Raw genomic sequence first — 20,336 nt, forward strand, 5'->3', positions numbered from 1 at the left:
TTCCAACCAGCATACCCTGGGAGCCCTGAGTCAAACTAAGGCAGAAGAAGCCTGGCTTTAACTCTATTGAAGGTGATTCAAGCTTTTACAAAAAAATATATTAAATGAATAAATCCTGCCATTTCAAACATTCAAAGAAAGGAAATAAAATCTCTGGCTTTGATATCGGGCGCTCTATAGCCGCCAACACTGTGCAAACAGACCTCTGTCTGTTCCTATGTGGCTAAACTTCAAAAAAAGGAAAAGCTGATCGGAGAGAAGCATCAGTGGTTTCAAGCTGGGTTGCCTTTTATGCTTCCCACCACTTTATTTGTAAAATAGACTGTGGCCTCAGATCCTATTAAGAGGTCGCTGCTTTTCATCTCTAATTGGCATCACTGGTCTCCAACCAGACATGTCTTGTATGCGTAACTGTCGGGAAACATAGGACCAGGATTTTTTTGATATATATATTTTTTAATGTCATATTGAGATTCAGAGTCTGATTAGACCCAGAAAAAGCAACACCCCAGTTGGACATGGAACAACCGGCATAATAACACAGCAGGGGTGTAATTCTGCACACACACACATGTATGCATATGGAAAGCACATTTATTTCAGTGGGAATTTCCAGTCACTGGACCTTTTCTGTTGCTTCTTTAAAGTGGAGCCAGTTGTGACATTTAACGCAATCTCTTAGGCTTGCCAAGGCTAAAATGCCCACTGTGTGGATATGTCCACACTGGCCACCTCCTGTTACAAATTCAATTACTAAGCTGCCCAGACATGCCATGGTATTTTGCTGTCACGAAAATGCTGTACTGAATAAGCCAAGGTGTTTGCCCCACCAATTATTTGCATCATTGCAAGGCATGCTGGGAAGACGCCTCTGGGGTGACACCTGTCTACTATGTGGGCACCCTCCCAAAAATCACTGCCTCCAGGAACAACTCCATCTAGTAGCCATGAGGGCTATGCTCTGTCTCCCTGGCTGGAGGCAGTTGTTGGAAACCATATGGGTGGGAGGGGATGCTCCTGCACTTGGGTTCTGCTTGCAGATTTCCCACAGGCACATCCATGGCCACTTTGAGAACAGGATGCTGGACAAGATGGGGCATTAGCCTGATCCAGCAGCTCTTACTGAGCTGCTGCTCCTCTCAGCTCCTGTGAATTGGTCCCAACACCACTACCGTTCAGTAGCCTTCTTTTGGGGCACATTTTAACTTTCCACATCAGAAAAAGTGCAGAGAACAAGGGGGGAACAGAACATATCCTTTTATTTGGCTGCCTCTTTTGGTACATCAAGTAGATTTGTCATGCAAACCTTAGGCAAACAACAACATCATAGTGAAAGACAACCACGTACCATGTGGAGGAGTAGGCAGAGCTGGGCATGGTGCCTCCACAGGAACCCAATGAACTTCATGCACAGGATGGGATGGTGAAATGGACATAAGTGCAATAGCAATGTATCTGGGGACCCTCTTAAGCCAGTCTTCCTTAGCCACGTATTTCTCGAGACATTTTGGACTACAATTCCAATTAGTCCCAGCCAGCATGGCTAATGGTCAACAATGTTGGGAGGTGCAGTCCAAAACATCTGGAGGTTGTGGAAGGCTGGCTCAAGCTGTCCACTGAGGCCACACCCTGCATGCCATGCAGAGGGAGAGCCATACCTCCAATGTCAACCAACGCCCCTCCCCCCCCCCATGGTGCTGGGCATCAAGGGAAAGTTGAGGGACTCCAGCTGGTCACTCAAGAGAATCAAGGATGGTTTGGGGTTGGTTTTCTGCAGTTGACATGGCAATGGACAAGGTGTTGAAACAGTTCTTGCAGGGACTCTGCCTTGGCTCCTCTCATCTTTCTTAAACCGGGGGGGGGGGCAGCTGGCATTATTACAGCAACACACACCAGCAGCCAAGGGGGAAAGGCAGCACCAACTCCAGCAGCACAAGGGGGGAGGCATTTCCTCTTCTCTGTTCCCTCTCTCCCCTTCCACTGTCCTCTCTGCTTCACTAGCTCATCCACTTCCACCAGGCCTCTCCATGGAAGCAAATGGGAGCTGCAGGCTCCCTTGCCACAGTTTCATCCAAGAAGAGGGAGGCTGGGGGCAAGGGGTGGATGGGAAACAGAAGTAAACAAGGTCAGAACTACCTTCTTTGAGCAATGGTGTGTGTGTGTGTGTGTGTGTGTGTGAGAGAGAGAGAGAGAGAGAGAGAGAGAGAGAGAGAGAGAGAGAGAGAGAGATACAGGGACAAAGCTACTCATTCCGCCCCCACCCACTAAGCTTTCTGCATCTTTCCCTGCCCTCAGTCTCCCATCTCCAAATGGCCAACACGGGGAATGCCAGTTGCCCACCCAATGCCCTCTCTCCCCTTTTCCGTAGGTGAGACAGAAGTGGATTTTCTCTGGTTGTGCTTTAGGTATCTCCTGGGGCAAACCGCATTCACAAGGGAATTTGTCACACTGTGTGTTCTGCCTGGGGTAGTGGAGGCCCTTTTCTTCCCCTTGGGAGAGATGGGTCCTCCTAGAACTCACTCGCTTCCAAGGGGCCAGCTCTGATCTCTTATTGTGCCACTGGGAGAAGGGCATGCGAGGGATGTGGTGGTGGTGGTGGTGACAGGCTGGCCTTCTCCTCTCCTTTTTTGGTGGCTGAAGTTTGTTGCAGGACCCGGGAACCTTCTATCCTCCCTGGCACTGGTTTGGGCTCCCCTTTCCCTCTCTTTCTCTCTCTTCTACTTCACTGGGGGAAGGAACTGGCAGATGGAGGGAAGACAGACAATGTGGCTGAGGCCCAAAGGGGTGGGGGCCCTTGTCACTGGGGTGAGGGTGAGTTCAGAGTCGGGTCAGGGGTGCTGCCTTTGGGGCATCGGGGAGGTAAGGCCTTGTAGCTGTAATATTCCACAACCTGCTTGGGCACCTCTGCCAACACACATTTGGCCAGGGCAGTCGGGGAGGCCTGGAAGGAAGAGGAAGGAAAAGGTTAGTGGTCTCTTTCCCATACCTAGAATTGATGCTGACATCAAAATGCATTTCAATGGCCATTTGGAAGGACATGTTGCTGCGTACTGTCACTTTAGGATTAGGAATCTAGGAAACAGCCAGGCCATAGCTCAGTGTTGCCTACACAACCAGAGTGGAAAACTGGATTCAACCAGCAGGCAAGATTCCTGATTTTCATCCATTCTGCCCCTCTGGGTGAACTTTAACAGGTGAGCAGGACTACCTACCTGTCAATCACCTGGTGCCACAATGACAACAGGAGACTGACACCTGCCACAGTTCAAAAGAGGTGGCTGCCACCAGCTGCTTGGCAGATACAGCAGCTTCCTTTTAAGATGCACTTCCCGTGCCAATCAGCTGACTGGTTCTGGAGCTTGCCTTCAAAGGTGTGGTTTACAGAGAGCTCCTCTGAAGTCCATTTTGAATCCATCCTGCTTCCTCTGTTCCAAACTGCTTCCTCCAACCGTCTTGGCTGCACTAGGGATTTCCCAGTGGGGAGCTCCCTAGTACAGGCCATCCCAACATAGCTCCCTGCCAGTGCTGATCAGCTGGGAGCCCAGCTAGCAAAGGAACAATTGGGAGGTCACATTAAGCTCCCCATTGTTCATTTGTAGCTGCCCTGATGCCACTTCAGGTGGGGGCAGGTAGATGCAGCTTGTAGTGAATGACTGAACAAAGTAAACAGGGACCTATCCTGGGCCCAGTTAGTCTGCACTGACTGGCAGTGGTTCTCCAGGGCTTCAGACATGAGTCCCTCCCAACTCTTTTTGGAGATGATGGGGCTTTAACTTGAAACTTTCTGCATGCAAAGCAGGTGCTCTGCCACTGAGTCACAACCCTCCCCAAAAATCCCTAATGCAGAGACCTCATAGCCTTGCAAGGTCCCCTGTTCCACAGAAGAAAAGCCCCTGCTTTGCTGCTTCCCTTCCTCCTCCTGAGCAGAACTGGGAATGTTGCCAGGATGAGGGCATTCTGAGGAAGGGCAAGTTGTCTCCCTCCTCCTTCCTGCAGAGAAGGTCCACGTCTGCCTCTCTCTCGACTAATAGCGCCTGTCACTTCTCAGCGCTCTTGGCGCCAGGGCCCAGAGGGTTAATCTCGCCTCACCGCTCACTCGGGCTCAGCAGCAGACAGCTTGTCTCCCGAGGCCTAAATTACTGACAATCAAGCCCAATTAGGCCTTCGCAATGGCCAAGCGCCTTGTGCCTCCGGCTGCCAGAAATACCCAACTATGGATTTTCCTTTCCGACATGCTGTGGAGCGAGAAAACAGGCAAAGTGAAAGAGAAAACCCCCAGCAGGCCTGCCCCTGCCCCTGCACCACTCAGCCCTCTCCACCCCCTCATGTTCCAGGGCTGGGAGGGCTTCGGGGGAGACACTGCAAGCCACAGTCTATGCCAGTGGCCTAGATCACTCTTCCTGCACCCTTGTGCTCTTCAGTTGCAAAATCAGGGGTTGGGGGACCCCTTTTCAGTTCGAGAGGAAAAGCGGGCAGAGCAATAAATGGTGTGTTTTTTTTACCTTTATAGAGAAGACTAATTTCTTTCTTCTTTTTTACAACCCAATCATATTTATTTATTTTTGATTGGGGGGGTGGATAAACCACTTAATAAAAAATTGTGAACTTAGTAAACCCATGCCCATTGTGGGGAGACATTTAAGTCTGTGAAATATAATGGAAATGGAATTAGTTTGCCAAATGTTATTCATTAATTTATCTAAAAAGGAGGTGTCTCTGTTCTATCTATCTTATAATTAAGTATATTTACTGGATACAGTAGATTTCCCCCCCGAAATGGAGATTTTATACTGCAACTTGTGTTATGATACTATAAGTATAATGTGTATATTGTAAATGGATTTAGAACCGGTGTTGTTTATAATTTCTTTAAAAAGTGAGATATTTCTTTTTTAAAAAAAACACCTCTAAGTGGTGTGCATAAAACAATTATTGATAAGGCACACAAAAACTCAGCAAAATGTTAAAGACAAGTAGGCAGAACTAAATCATATGCCTAGGTAAGCTTCCTGAAATAAAAATCAGTAGACTAGTTTCTACAGACGCTCACAAACACCTGCTCTGTCCTCCACCCGGGCAACCGAGAGGCATGATCAGAGTTCAAGGACACATTCCAGCCAGGCTGATGCTAAGAGGAGTTAGTATCAGATGTGTTAAGAAGAGGGTACCTTCCAGCCCTGTGATCCTGTAACTCTGGGTTTAGAATCTGTAAGAGATGCATATGCAACACCAGAGAGAAAATGAGTCTGTCCTAAAAGAGTGGGAGAAATTAGGGAGAAGATGCAAGTGTGTCTGCATTGCAGGGCAACTTACATTCTTGAACTCTCGGAAGGGGACAAATTGCACGATGTCACGCAGGACGGGCTCGCCTTTGGGGGAGCGCAGGATGCCATCATCCCCATCCAAGACCTGCATGTCAGTGAAATCGGCGTTGCCCACGCCTACGATGATGATGGACATGGGCAGGTAGGAGGCCCGGACGATGGCCTCCCGCGTGTCTCCCATGTCACTCACGACCCCGTCCGTCAGGATCAGCAGGATGAAATATTGCTGTGGAGAGAGAAAGAGAGAGATAGAGAGATGAAAAAGATGAGGGGTCAGGGAAAAGGGAACCAGGAGGGCAGCTAGAAGGTCCAGCCCCAAAAGTATCTCCAAGGTTCATTGTGGGAATTTGGAGCACAGTTCCTCATACAAGATGCATTTTATTTGAATGCCACTTTTCCAAAGTTAAAACCATGCTCAAGGTGGCTTACAACTTCTTAAATAAATAAATAAATAAATAAATAAATAAAATTATATATATATGTATATATAATCACAAAAGTAGCAATAGTAGTCATGAACAATTAATAAAAAGTACATGCTGAACAATGTCCATAACAAAAACCCCTAAATATTACCCCAGCTCAAGAGTCTGTTCCGCAGCCTCAACTTTTGTAGCTGGAGTCAGTCTTGGCCCCACCCTCCCAGGCCAGGTGGAAAAGGCCTCCTGGGCAGGGAACAGGTCCCCCAGGACTCTCAACCAAGGTGGTTTCTGGCCTCTTCCCATAAGCATCCAGCAGGCTGCCCACAATAGACAGTGCAGCACAAAGACCAAAGAGGAGATGCAGCTTTCAGGGTACCAATAAAAGCCTTGAGGTCACCAGCACAGAGGGTCCATATGCCCTCTGGAAATTGCTGGCCTACAATTCCTATCATCCTTAGACATTGGCTCTGATGACTCCTGGGAGCTGGAGTGCAACAACAACTGCAGGGGTTCACATCCCCATGCTTGCTATTCCCTGTCATCACATACACTGAGCCCACAACAGTCTCTGCTTACCCCCACCCCAAAGAAAGCCCCCTCAGGTTGGCATCCTTCATGCACAGCTCAAACCAAGTCAGGGAAATGCAATTTCCAGCCCCCACCCACCCACCTGAAGCTCAGGCCCGTAACACCACATTAACTACTGTCACTAATTGATGGGCTCAGCAGCAAAGCTTTCAGACATTTAGCAAGCAAAGAGCTGACATGATCCCTGAAGAATCCAAACTGGCATGTCCCTGGGTCCCAGAGTACTTGGTGTGTGTAAATAATGAAGGAGAATTTAGTTAAAGTTCCTTTAGCCTGTCCAGGGCTTTCGTGCATGCATGCAAATGGCCCGAGCAAACCCTCCAGAATGTGAATCCCCCAGCCCCAGCACTCGGTAGATTTCCATCAAGCAGGGCGGGGTGAGGGGGCAGGGCTATGAAGCATCCAAATTCCAGCTCACACACAAATCCTTGAAATTCTGGGGTGAGAGCAGACTTGCCATCCTAACCGTCCCAGAACATAGGACAGTGCCTTATACTAAGGCAGACGAAGGACCAGGGAGCTCAGTGTTGTCTGTGCTGACTGACAGCAACTCTCCAGGGTTTCAGGAAGGATACTTTCCCAGCCCTGCCTAGAGATGCCAGGATTGAACATGGTACTTTCTGGATACAAAGCAGATGCTCTGCTACCGAGCTATGGTGAGAAAATGCAGGGAACCTAGGAAGCCACTGGTCCACCTAGCTTAGTACTGCTGACACTTTAACTGGCAGCAGCTCTTCAGGGTCTTGGGCAGGAGACTCTCCCAGCCCTGCCTGGAGATGCCATGGATGGAACCTGAAGCCTTCTGCATGCAAAGCAGGCACTCCACAACTGAGCTGCAGCTTGGTGGCCCACTTACAGAGGCTTCCTTTGTCTTCTCCTCGTCCGCTGCCACTCTGGCTACCTTGGAAATGATTGGCGCCACATTGGTTGGCCCGTAGAGCTGTATCTTGGGCAAGCAGTTCTGATAGGACTCCACCACACCTTGGATTCCTAGCACGAAGAGGGAAAGGCTGGGGTTAGGGGTAGCCAGAAGCCATTGCCTTCAGTGGAGCACTGTGATAAGGCAATCTCCAGGGTTTCAAGCAGGAACATTTTCCAGTCCCAGCTGGAGATGCTTCCAGGGATTGAACCTGAGATTTTTTGCATGCAAAGCCAAGGCTCTTCCTGCTGAGCTATGGCCCTTTCCTGAAAACAGACCTGGAGGTGCCAATCCAGGTACAAGTACCGTACTGATGGACTCAGGGGGTGGGGGGGGTGATGGACTCAGGCATTGGCTTGGGGGGTGATGGAATGAAGACTCCAAAGCAACCCTGGTCAGCTTCTTACCTTCACACTCATCATCATTTGGGTTGAAGTTAATGGCAAAATCATGGGAGATCTGCCCAGGACAGGAAAGACAAACATCAGCATGTATATGAAAGGGACCCACAACACCAGCCCCTCCTTCTTGCACCCTCCTCTGGCACTGATCCCTCCCCATCCTCCCTTATTTCCAACCCTGTCCAGGGGCCTCTTCCCCCTCCCAGCCCCATCATTTCCCAGATGGTCCTTCACTTACTTCATAGTTGGGTGGGATTCTGGCTCCAAAGCCTAAGGCAGAGAATTTCTTATCACTGTGGAGAAGCAGAGTGCATGGTCTTAGGGTGTGCACTGGAACGGTTTCCCTGCATTCTTGGTTTGGCACCGTAAACGCATGAAGAGGCACCCCAGGAAACCAAGGTCACATTCACATTGTAACACCCACATCATATATTTTAAGCAGATGGCTTTCCCCCAAGCTATCCTAGGAACTGTACTTTGTCAAGGGTGCTGGGAACTATAGCTCTGTTAGTAGTGGACTACAGCGCCATGATTCATTGGAGGAAGCTGTGTGTGGTAGCTGTAAATGTATGATGCAGATGTGACCAGTGACCTCTCTCCTGTTCCTGGGCAGCCCAGGACATCCAGCCTCACCATGTGAGAGGTTATCCCCATCGTCCTTCATTATTGTGGTGCAGAGATGATGTTTGTGCGCCATTCTCCTTTGTTGCTGGGGATGAAACATTATCAGCCCAAGCAGACACAATGGTTGCTTGTGCAACTGTTCTAGCACTGAGGGTGAAACTGTATGCAACCGTTAAATGCATCTTCATTTAATGTGCATTTTTGTAAATGCACACAATAGCTTCTGGGGAGTGGCAATAATTATCAGAAGTGCAGCAGGTTTGGAAGGAGAGTTTAGCTTGATGAAAATGGCTTTCCCCAGAGCAGCTAGTTGCATTGGGATGGAACCTGGAACTTTTGTTAGAAGTACAGCAGATGTAAAGGTATAAAAAGGTAAAGGACCCCCTGGATGGTTAAGTCCAGTGAAAGGCGACTATGGGGTGCGGTGTTCATCTCACTTTTCAGGCCGAGGGAGCCGGCATTTGTCCACAGACAGCTTTCTGGGTCATGTGGCCAGCATGACTAAACCACTTCTGTAGCAATGGAACACCGTGACGGAAGTCAGAGCTCATGGAAACGCCATTTACCTTCCCACCACAGGCGTTCCTATTTATCTACTTGCACTAGTGTACTTTCAGACTGCTAAGTTGGCAGAAGCTGGGACAGAGCACCGTTGCATGGATTCAAACAGCCGACCTTCCAATCAGCAAGCCCAAGAGGCTCAATGGTTTAGACCACAATGCCACACACGTCAGCAGATAAGGAAAGGGCTAAACTCCTCTTCTCACCTGTTCGGATCTGAAAAATGATCAGCCCCACCCACCCATCAGCTCTCTGCATTATTTTTTAAAAGTGTGCACGTTAAATGCAAAGGGTATAATCCAAAGGCACTAGAGGCCACCCCCATGTTCCTGAAGCTAAGAAGGTCTGTGTCTGGACAGTGTCTGGATGGGTGAACACCTGGGAACTACCTGTACACTACCTTAAGTTCCATAATGGATGCAAGGCAGGATATAAAGCAATAAAATAATTAACTGAAGATGCATCTAAGACCACATCTCATTTGGTCCTGACCATGTTCGTCAAGAAACATTTGTGTTCATTCCAGGGGGCAACTCTGGTATACCAAGTACGTTGATGAATATGCTACAGCAGGAGTAGAGCACTGGTGGCTCTCCAGGTACTGCCAGACTACAACTCCCATGGATTTCTGAAAAATAAGTCATGTCAGACTAACCTGATCTTGTTTTTTGACAGAATTACAAACCTGGTAGATGAAAGGAACGCAGTGGATGTAGCCTACCTTGATTTCAGCAAGGCATTTGACAAGGTGCCCCATAATATTCTTGTAAAGAAGCTGGTAAAATGCGGTCTTGACTATGCTACCACTCAGTGGATTTGTAACTGGCTGACTGACCGAACCCAAAGGGTGCTCATCAATGGTTCCTCTTCATCCTGGAGAAGAGTGACTAGTGGGGTGCCACAGGGTTCTGTCTTGGGCCCGGTCTTATTCAACATCTTTATCAACGACTTGGATGATGGACTCAAGGGCATCCTGATCAAATTTGCAGATGACACCAAACTGGGAGGGGTTGCTAACACCCCAGAGGACAGGATCACACTTCAAAACGACCTTGACAGATTAGAGAACTGGGCCAAAACAAACAAGATGAATTTTAACAGGGAGAAATGTAAAGTATTGCACTTGGGCAAAAAAAAATGAGAGGCACAAATACAAGATGGGGGACACCTGGCTTGAGAGCAGTACATGTGAAAAGGATCTAGGAGTCTTGGTTGACCACAAACTTGACATGAGCCAACAGTGTGACGCGGCAGCTAAAAAAGCCAATGCAATTCTGGGCTGCATCAATAGGAGTATAGCATCTAGATCAAGGGAAGTAATAGTGCCACTGTATTCTGCTCTGGTCAGACCTCACCTGGAGTACTGTGTCCAGTTCTGGGCACCACAGTTCAAGAAGGACACTGACGAACTGGAACGTGTCCAGAGGAGGGCAACCAAAATGGTCAAAGGCCTGGAAACGATGCCTTATGAGGAACGGCTAAGGGAGCTGGGCATGTTTAGCCTGGAGAAGAGGAGGTTAAGGGGTGATATGATAGCCATGTTCAAATATATAAAAGGATGTCACATAGAGGAGGGAGAAAGGTTGTTTTCTGCTGCTCCAGAGAAGCGGACACGGAGCAATGGTTCCAAACTACAAGAAAGAAGATTCCACCTAAACATTAGGAAGAACTTCCTGACAGTAAGAGCTGTTCAACAGTGGAATTTGCTGCCAAGGAGTGTGGTGAAGTCTCCTTCTTTGGAGGTCTTTAAGCAGAGGCTTGACAACCATATGTTAGGAGTGCTCTGATGGTGTTTCCTGCTTGGCAGGGGGTTGGACTCGATGGCCCTTGTGGTCTCTTCCAACTCTATGATTCTATGATTCCCATCATCCCTGAACCCTGGCCATGCTGTCTGGGGCTGATGGGAGCTGGAATCCAAAATCATCCTCCTTCTACAAGCTTGGCTGAAAGAGGAGGCAGACTTGTGAGCTCCAAGCCCCCAGTCTCCTCCCCATCCCCCAACACATGGATGTTGTGGCTGTAAGAGGTAAGGGGGTTCAGGTCTGCTCAGGAAGCAAGAGTAGGAGCCAAGACACATCGGGTCACCTGTCATAGTCTTGGCAAATTTCCCCCACGGCTACCAACGCCTTCAGGTATTCATTGGGCTGGTAGGGGTTGATGTAGTGGAGGGAGCAGCTGTTTCGGGGGTCTCCGTTGGAAGCTGTGAAGTCAATGGCCACCTGGGAAGGCAGAAGAACAGAGAGGAAATATAACACAGAAGGATCCGCCACTTGGTTTCATGTTTTCATTTGTGATGGTCTGATAGGGTGATTGGGGATGGTGGGAGTCTTGAAATGTTACAAATCCTCTAGTTTTGGTTTAAACATGCCAAAGTCCACGGTCCCCACATCAGATCTCATTGCAGACAGGCAACACACTAAGATGCTTACAAGAGCATCTCCCTCCTTCTTTCTCTCAGTTTCGCTCAAACTGCAGTCTGTTCTTCTTTTACAACACAGACACCTAGATTAAAACATCCCTTTGCTGCGGGTGGGGAGTTCTGTCTTTTGCGCACACACCCAGAAAATGTTCTAACAATTAGTTGCCATGGAAACAAAATGCCTGCAACAACTGACACGCTTGTGACAAGACTTTTGTCTAGCCAGGAACTGCCTCAGGGCAACCCGCACAGATCGCCCTTCTCACAGATGCCTGATAGGAAAGTCACAACAATTTGTATTTGCCTTAACAAAGCAGCCGCCTCATTCTCCCACTTGCGCTCCGATTTCACACCTCTCTCAGCCGAGAAAAGAACAGGCGCTCCAAGTGTGTTTATTGGGTTGAAATAAACCGTTCATGCAGTGATGCAGACGTGCCGTTTGCAGGTTTGTGAGAATAGACCCGTCAAAACCAGAAGCGAGTTAGCAGGCGGCAGATAGATCCCAAAGTGGTAGGCTTGAAGGCGGTAGCCTTGACGATGGCCGCCTCCCACTCGACAAGGCAGAACCTGGAATCTCTGCTAAGATCCTCACTCCATCTCCAGCTGCAGTGCTTAGCAGTTTTACAAGGAGAGTTTGGAGCAGCGCTGAAATATCTCGCAAAGCCTCCCCAACGCAGCATGCACACCCGGCCAGCCGATTTTTCTGACTATCAGCTCCGCAGGTGACTCCCATTTACGGAGCTTTCATCTTGACTTGTTCGAGCAAAGATGACACGGAGCTTAGAATAGACCCAGTCCTTACTGAGCATTCCTTCAGATTTCTTTGCTGGGAACTTCTAATTTATTTATCTATCACGTTTATATCCCATCTTTTTCTCCAAGGAGCTCAGGGTGGTGGATATGGTTCTTCCCTTTCCTCATTTAATCCCCACAACAACCCCGCAAGGTAGGTTAGGCTGAAAGGTCACCCAATGAACTTCATGGCTGAGTGAGGATTTGAACCTTGGTCTTTCCCAGGCATGGGCGTGGCCAGCGGGCGGGGGGGACGGGGACGGGGACGGGGACGGGACAGCTGCCTCCCATCAAGTAAATAAATAAAAATACTTAACTACCAATTGCATTGCAGATAGCTCAGTCCGACTCCTGCCCCCCCTCCCACATAAATCTTGGCTACGCCCATGCTCCCAGGTCCATCACTAACCACTATACCAATTAGCTCCCTTCCAATGAGGCATAAATCATTCATCTTGCATTCATCCTGATTTGCCCGTATAGCAGTTAGGCATCTCCCATTGATCATTCATTCATTCCACACTTTTCAATGCATTTTCCTGTGACTTTCCTAATTGAGAAAAGAGGGTTTCTTTTTCTAAAGTGGATTTGTTGTGTTATGGTGCTTTAACCCACTGCCCAAACTTAAGCTTCCTCGTAGGCACTTACAGTATATTTCTCCCACACAGCAGTGAAGCACCCTATAACTCCCAGCAGCCCCAGACAACACAGCTGTGCTGGCTGGACCTGATGGTAGTTCTTGCCCAAAACATCTTGAGGGCACCAGGTTGGAGAAGGTTGCTATTTAGCCAAGCAATTTGCTGACTATGGATGTGAAAGGGGTGCAGAGAAATGAGCCTCTTCTCTTCCTTGGAAGATGAAGCAAGCTTGTTTTCTACTGCTCCAGAGGGTAGCACCTAAACCAATGGATTCAAATTACAAGAAAGGAGACTCCAACTAAACTTTAGGAGGAATTTACTGATGGCAACAGCTATTAGGCAGTGGAACTGCCTCAGAAGTGGTGGACTCTCCATCATGGGAGGTTTTGAAGCAGAATGGCCATCTGCCAGGGATTCTTTAGTTGTGATTCCTGCATTACAGGGGGTTGGACTAGATGGCCTTTGGGATCCCTTCCAATGCTACAGTTCTATGATTCCTTCTCCTTCCCTTGCTAAGTAGCTGAATGGATCCATTCCAACCTGATATCTCCTGAAAACTGGCATTTGCCACTAGACTTGAACTCAAAGGGAGGACTGCCATCTTGGTGCACTTTCCCATTTTGCCCACCAGGGGCAGCACCAAGCACAGCACAGCTTTGTGCCACCTGCTGCTACCATTCCGTTCTTGCTCTGCTGTTCGCCTCTACGCCGCGGCACCAACAAGCAACAGGCCTTGGCACCTCCAGACACGGCGAGCCTCTAATTCCTGGGATCGTTCCCAGCTCATATCCCAGCGAGCGGAGAGGCTGAGAGCCAGCAATCTGTTCCTTGAATGTTCTAGGATCTGACTCACTCCAAGAAGGAGAGTTGCTCTTTCAAAACGCAATCTGGGCGCTGGTTGTTTTCAAGGGAGAAAAATCTGTGCGAAGCTGCAGCGAAGGCCTGGCAGCAGGGACTGTGAAAGCCCGAGGAGGAAAAGGAGCTGCTCCCCACACATGCCCACCTGGCAGCTCACCAAGGCCTGGGGGAGGATCACTGAAGAAGCCTCCATTTGCAAAACTGCCTGGCCAAGCCTGTGGTTGATTTGCACGTGACAAGCTGGCCTGCCAAGGCAAGGGCTGTTTGTGCGCACACGTGCGCAGATAGCATACCCTAAGCCTGTATCCTACAACAGTGTTAGCGACAGCAACCAGGGAAGAGACATCCCCATATGGAGGAGAGTTGACAAGCCTAGCATCTTTGCTGAGATCGACACTGCCTTTGAGCATATGCAGTGTTTGGAGGGTTTTCTGTATTTCTGTTCTACTGCAATGTGTGGAACATGCTTTTGAACCTTGAACAACCATGGCGATCCAGGACAGTGACAGGATCCCACGGATTTGCTGCATGTGAAAAGGCAGGATGTTGCTGCTTCACATATGGAAATATAAAGGGCTCACTGGTGCCCATTTAGACTGGTAAGGTGGAAGGCAGGGAGGCCAACAGTAGGTGGAAACAGAGCCAACAACAGGCAGATTCAGAGCCAACGACAGGCAGAGCAAACACGTTCTGCTTTTGTTTCCATCTTTCTCCTCCAGGCTGAGCATTGATGCTGGTGCCCATTGGGACTGGTAGGGTAGAAGAGAGGAAGCCCAACAGTAGGTGGCGCCAGAGCAAATGGCTGGCAGAGCCAAGTAGCTCTAGTTTTGTCCCCACCCTCCTTCTCCCTGCTGAATTCTACAAGGACAACACTTGTAATTGAGGAGGAGGAAGCTGATAGGACTGGTTGGAAGTAAGAAGGCAGGCAGGTGGGGAGGGCTGAGCATAGACTGAGCATGGCCTCCAGTGAAAGACACACACTCATCAGAAGACTTGCCTTAAAAACCCAGGCTATCTATGATGTTCAGTTGAGGCTAGAATGGGTTCACTGTGCAGTGGGGGAAGGCAAGTGTTGCTACTCACCGTGAAGTGGATCTGGCAACCACCCATGATGTAATCCAGGAAGGAGTAGACCCTGTGAATCTTTCAGACAAAGAGCATGTTAGCTAATGTCATGGGTGGGCACATCCACCTTCCTCCTGCAGTCTTCCAGGCATGAGGAGGCAGCCATTAAGGCTGTACATCCAGGTCGAAGGTGTGTGGGGAGAGAATTCACTGAGGACCTGGCTTTGCTTACAGCCCAGCAACCCACCAGATTCCAGAGGGGGAAAATTTGGAGAAATTCCTAGTCAGAGATGGGCAAATATACTCCATCTTGCTTTCTCTCCATTTCTCATTTTTTTCCAATCTTAGATTCAGTTCTCTGCAATTCCACATCAGTTGGTTTTTTGGTTTTTTTAATGTTTTCATCAGCATTTCAGTGTTAATTTCTCCCAATATATACAACCCTGTATGCAGTTTTGCCAAATGTACACATTTTTCCAAAGCAATTTCCCCATATGTAATGCATATCTGTATGTTACTTTCACTGTCATATACATTTATATGCATGCTTTACTCTTTTAGATGTACAGTATTTCTGAACACCTTACTTGTTTGGAGAAGTACTTTACAAAATTCTCAGAACTGTGAATTTTGAAGATGGCCGTGAATTACCGTAGTTTGCTTACTGTTTAGGAAAGTGTAAATGGGGTCAGTTCCCCTTTTAATGCAAACTGAATCAAGTTTCAAGTTTCTTCCTCATCCCTACTCTTTGATACCAAACTGACACAGCCAGACTGCGGGAGTGAAAGGCTGGCCAGCAGCAAAAGGCTCAGCTTTTCTGCTGGGTTCCAAAGATGTCTTGATGCCCTTCTATCTCTACCCATGTAGATTTCCCCCTCCCCCAGGCACTGTGCAGCCTCTTCTCTCAGAGGAAAACTGTCCCATCCTGTGTACATTTCCCCCACCGCACAACTCACCTTCAAGTCTAAGAGAATGACCACACCCGAGTTCTTGTAGTTTCGCTTCTTCAGCTTGTACTTCGGATTCATACAATCCCACTGGATCTGATTTGGGGAGCAGAAGCAAAGGTGAGCAGGTGTGCCGTGCCCTTATGAGAGGTGGGCACTGCTGGGAAATGCAAGCATTCCCTTCCCATACCAGGTGTCTCCCTTGCAAGCTGCATCAAGACAAGTGGGGGTCTGAGCGAGTAAGATCACAACACCTGGTGCTGGACACATGTTGTGTTCAGCTGGGACCAGGCAAGGTCTGAATGAAAGGGGAACCTGACTGTGTGTATGCCAAGCCTTGGGGCATCCTTCCCAGGGCATGCTCACGCTAAGCCGTCTAGAACAAAGAAAGGGAAAGTGGGTGGGAAGGGCTGGTGCCAAGGGATGGCATGGCATCTGCCAAGGGTCCCCACCCCAGCAGGGCCCCACTGAAAAGAGCCCTTCTGCAGGGAGGAGGTTGGCTCACTGGCAGAGGGACCCCCTGTGGAGCATGTCTTCCCCAAGGGGCCCCCAAAATGAGAGGGGGAACCCTTGTCCATTACAAGCAGATGGTGGGCTGCCCCATGGGCCTCTCTCACACTCCTCTCCACACACCAACCTTGTTGCCCCCCATCGCTTTCTGCATCTCCTCAAAGGTGGTGTAAAATTCTCCGATGAAGTCGTGTTTGCCCCGGGAGTCATAGTCAAATACGACGCACTGAATGCAGAGAGAGAAAAGGAAAGAGAAAAGGAGAGAGCTGCTTAGTGTGTGGAAAGGGTGAGCAAGCCCCCTTCTGGTACAAGGCCCAGTGGTGGAATGGTCCAGGGTTGGGAGCAAGGGTCGAAGATCCATTACTTTTTCTGCAGCAGGGTCCCAGCAGAGTTCCAGTCTCCAGCATCCTAGAGCAATCCCCCATCAGCATGAAAGGGGAGCAATTTAGCCACTGAGAAGAAGCCTTCTCACCCTTTGTGCTGATTGGAGCCAATCGGAGTGAAAGGAGGTGAGTCAGCCACTAAGGATTGGCTCCTAGGGTCACTCTGGAGAAGGCACACAGGAAAAACACAGAGGAGGCAGGAGTGGTGATGGTTCTGGATGCTCCAAAGCTAAGCCTTTTGGAAGACTGAAACACAAGGTGCTTCCCTTTCAAGAGAATATGTGCATGTTCTGCTATGTACAATGAAACTTCATGGAAACCACAACTAGATAGTAGAGCACTCTAGATCATTTGCCCATTTATGTGGACAGAAAATAGTAGATCTCTCATATATATATATATATATATATATATATATATATATATATATATATATATATAATTTCTATTTTAGAATTTTAAATAAACATTTTATATACTTTAACATATTTAGTGATTTCCCTTCTTCTCCTTTGCATCCTTTATTTTACATCCCTGCATATTTTACAATAACTATTCCAATTGGTTTTCCGCTATTACATCCATCTAAAATTATTTACTCTGTTGAATTTATCTTAATGCTGCCAGTGTTTTCAACTGTACACTGATATTTTCCATATACTCAAGAAGCGTTTTCCAACCTTCTTTTAATGTATGTTCTTCTTGCTCTCTTATTCTATATGTTAGACCCGCAAGTTGCGCATATTCCGTGTACTTAAATAATGGATCTGGCTGGAAGGCAGCACATGGAAATCTGCACTGATCATTGCAATGCATTCCTAACGATTGCTATTGAATAATTTAAAAATTATTGCTTGTATAATCTTAGAAGGGGGCATGGCAGTAAGGGGGCATTGCTGTGACTATCATGAAGGGACCCTGCTCTTCTGAATTCACCTCTGCACTACTGGCATGGTCAGCCTCTGTGCTGAGTGTGCTGTCCAGTCACAGACTCCCCCCCCTTTCCCATTTTGGACTTACCCTCAGCTTCCGCTTCTCTTCACAGCTACACAGGGAGTTCAGTGAGACTTTAAATGGCTCCCACACGGGACTCAGGTTGTTCTTGACAAACTGCAAAGCACAAGCAGGAGAGGGCTGGTGATTCCTGACAGCAAAGTCTTACAGAATGGACTTCTCTTCTCAGGGGGCTGCCTCCATTCTTAACTCCCTTCACCCGGAGGCTCACCTCAGCTAGAGCCTGAGCATTTCCCCAAACTGCCTGAAGACCTCCTGGCTTGGATTGCATCAGAGGTCACATCCATACCATACATTTGAAATGCATGGCTTCCTCCCAAAGAACTCTAGGAACCGTAGTTTGTTAAGGCTGCTGGGAACTGTAGCTCTATGAAGGGTAAACTACTTCTACATTTACGTTTCAGGTTTATTTCCCTGTTGCGGCTTTCCCCCCTTTAGAAAGCACAGTTCTGGTTTTCTCTCTCCTTATGGTAATATTATTGTGGTTTTCTTAAGGCTAGTAGGGCTTTTATAGCCTGCTTCTGTGGACATCCCCCCCCCCCCCCCGTATTTCTCTCTAAGGCCCTTGTGGAATTCCAGTAAATAAGCACATGATTCAGGACATTCCAGTTGCCTCTCAGTTCCTCAGGAAGGTGTAAAAGAGGTTATCTCACTGCTTGCCCCCAACATTTCCCCAGGATTTTAGAAGGACCAGCTCAAAGATGAATAAAGGAGCAACACACCTGGATCTGAACCCTCATTCTCTATTCCACTCTGGGTTCTCAGTCAGCTGGCCAGGAGTGAACATATTGGGGAATTACACCTTTTGGCCTCTGCTGTACACTCTTACCTCTGTGCGGTGAACCAGCTGCTCACTCCCATCATCATTGATCCGGTAGATCTCCAAAAAGGGATCTGATTTGCTGAAGAGATCCTGTGAGGAGAGAGGGTTTGAGTCCCATGATCTTGATGCCAGGTCATTTATTATTGTTGTTGTTGTTGCTGCTGCTGCTGCTGCTGTTATTTCATGGAGGAGAGGGCTGTCGAAGGCTACAAGACGTGATGACTATGCTCTGCCTCCACAGCCAGAGGCAGTAATGCTTCTGAATATCAGCTGCTGGAAATCACAGGCATCTATGCTTGCAGGTTTCCCACAGGCATCCAGTTGGCCTGATCCAGCAGGGTTTTTCTTATGTGCTTAATAATAATTAATTAGATGTATTATGTTGTTGGCTCCCCTCCACCCATGGGTGCTTCAATAAAGAGCCCAGTGCCAGCCCTCCCAACAGAATGTGGCTAAAAATGGGAGGCTCAACCACAATACTGCTTGCTGTGTGTGTGTGTGTGTGTGTGTGTGTGTGTGTGTGAGAGAGAGAGAGAGAGAGAGAGAGAGAGAGAGAGAGAGAGAGGTCCTTTGTGGCCCCTGTTACCTTGTCATCCAGCTTCTTCGCTCGAAAGAACAGTTCCACAAAACCATTGTCCCCAGAAATCTCTTCAGACGTCACCTGTTGTGGGGCGGAGGTTCAAGAGGGAGGCCAGTCAGAAGCCATTTTATTTATTAACTTTTTATATCACCCTTCACCTGAAGATCTCGGGCAGTTCACCGCATAAAAATACAAAATAAAAACATAAAATACGTTATAAAAACAAGAACAAAACCAAAACAAACCCATAATCCACACAGGGCCTCAGGTCATGGAGGCCAGAAGGCTGTCATAAAATGTCTGCTTCTGTGACCGAGCTGCTCACCGTAATGGTGGACTTGCCCGCATACTTCCCGTACTTCAGGAACAGAGGCTTGGTCACCCGCTTCTGGGCCACAATCTGCAAAGGAAGGCAGAAAGAAAAGATTTGTTTGTTTGACCATGTTTTCTGTGTTGCTTGGTTGTAATAAAACTCAAGGTGCTTCACAACAAATGTTAAAATGAACACAAAAAATCTGTTAAAAGCAATCAATCAAAAACCTTTAAAAGATAATGGAAATGAACAGTAAGTTAAAAAGAAATCAAAACACGTCAACATCTGTGTTGATAGGCTTGCCTCAAGAATAATGTTTTAAGCTGGTGTTGAAAGCAGTATAGAGAAGGTGCCTGCCAGATGTCAATAGACAGGGAGTGCAGGTGCTGCCACACTGAAATTCAACACCACTCCTACTCAGGAGTAGACCCATTGAAGTTAATGGACATGACTCACTTTGGTTCATTAATTTCAATGGGTGAATTTTGAGCAGGACTTAGTTAAATGGGGTTGGACGAGATGACACTCGGGAGGCCTTTCAACTCTGTGAGTCTATGAATTTCAATTTTTGCACAAGTGAGGAATGACTATGATACGGCATCTATAACAGATTGAAGTGAAAAAGTGGGCACTATGGGGGTCAGACAATCCCGCAAGTATATCCCACAAGACACCTTCGCAGTGACGCTTGCCTTGGCTCACTAGCAAGCGTCACCTCTTTTATCTCTGCTCTCAGGGGCCCCAGTATACCATTCCTCATGCGTTATTACACTCTCCATGTGATGCACTGCTTCACTTGGAAGGAGTGTTGGAGTCTATTGGCATATTGGGGTGCAGGAAGGAGCTTGAGGCAGTCCCACATATAACACATTTCAGGAACCTAACCTAGAGGTTACCAGAGTATAGACATAGACATGGAGTGCATAGTTATGGACCTCGCTCCCACAGGAGGCTGTGCTGGTCACCAACTTGGATGGTTTTAAAAGAGGATTGGACAAATCCATGGAGGAGAGGGTTATCAGTGGCTACTAACCTGGTGGTAATGCCCTACCTCCCCTGTCAGAGGCAGTAATGCTTCTGAATAACAGCTGTTGGGAATCACAAATGGGGAGAGTGCTATTGTGCTCACTTGCTGCTTGTGGTCTTCCCACAAAC

The 20,336-nt window shown here is 48.0% G+C and overlaps 1 protein-coding gene across 1 annotated transcript in view; it reads right to left on the reverse strand.

Annotated features, from left to right (window-relative positions):
• Positions 1 to 2,380: 2,380 nt before the first annotated feature.
• Positions 2,381 to 20,336, reverse strand: part of CPNE7 (copine 7) — a 46,171-nt gene continuing 28,215 nt past the window's right edge. Inside the window, exons 4-16 of the mRNA XM_081868377.1 lie at positions 19,194 to 19,268; positions 18,875 to 18,949; positions 18,295 to 18,378; positions 17,472 to 17,561; positions 16,196 to 16,294; positions 15,568 to 15,654; positions 14,630 to 14,689; positions 10,925 to 11,058; positions 7,893 to 7,947; positions 7,661 to 7,712; positions 7,191 to 7,324; positions 5,314 to 5,550; positions 2,381 to 2,941 (exon numbers count right to left, since the gene is read on the reverse strand). Coding sequence (XP_081724503.1) covers positions 2,798 to 2,941; positions 5,314 to 5,550; positions 7,191 to 7,324; positions 7,661 to 7,712; positions 7,893 to 7,947; positions 10,925 to 11,058; positions 14,630 to 14,689; positions 15,568 to 15,654; positions 16,196 to 16,294; positions 17,472 to 17,561; positions 18,295 to 18,378; positions 18,875 to 18,949; positions 19,194 to 19,268 — 1,326 coding nt within the window. The 3' untranslated portion in view covers positions 2,381 to 2,797. The remainder of the gene's footprint in view (positions 2,942 to 5,313; positions 5,551 to 7,190; positions 7,325 to 7,660; positions 7,713 to 7,892; positions 7,948 to 10,924; positions 11,059 to 14,629; positions 14,690 to 15,567; positions 15,655 to 16,195; positions 16,295 to 17,471; positions 17,562 to 18,294; positions 18,379 to 18,874; positions 18,950 to 19,193; positions 19,269 to 20,336) is intronic.

This window comes from Podarcis erhardii (genome assembly GCF_964252035.2).
Source record: "Podarcis erhardii genome assembly, chromosome: 7".
Lineage (NCBI taxonomy): Eukaryota > Metazoa > Chordata > Lepidosauria > Squamata > Lacertidae > Podarcis > Podarcis erhardii.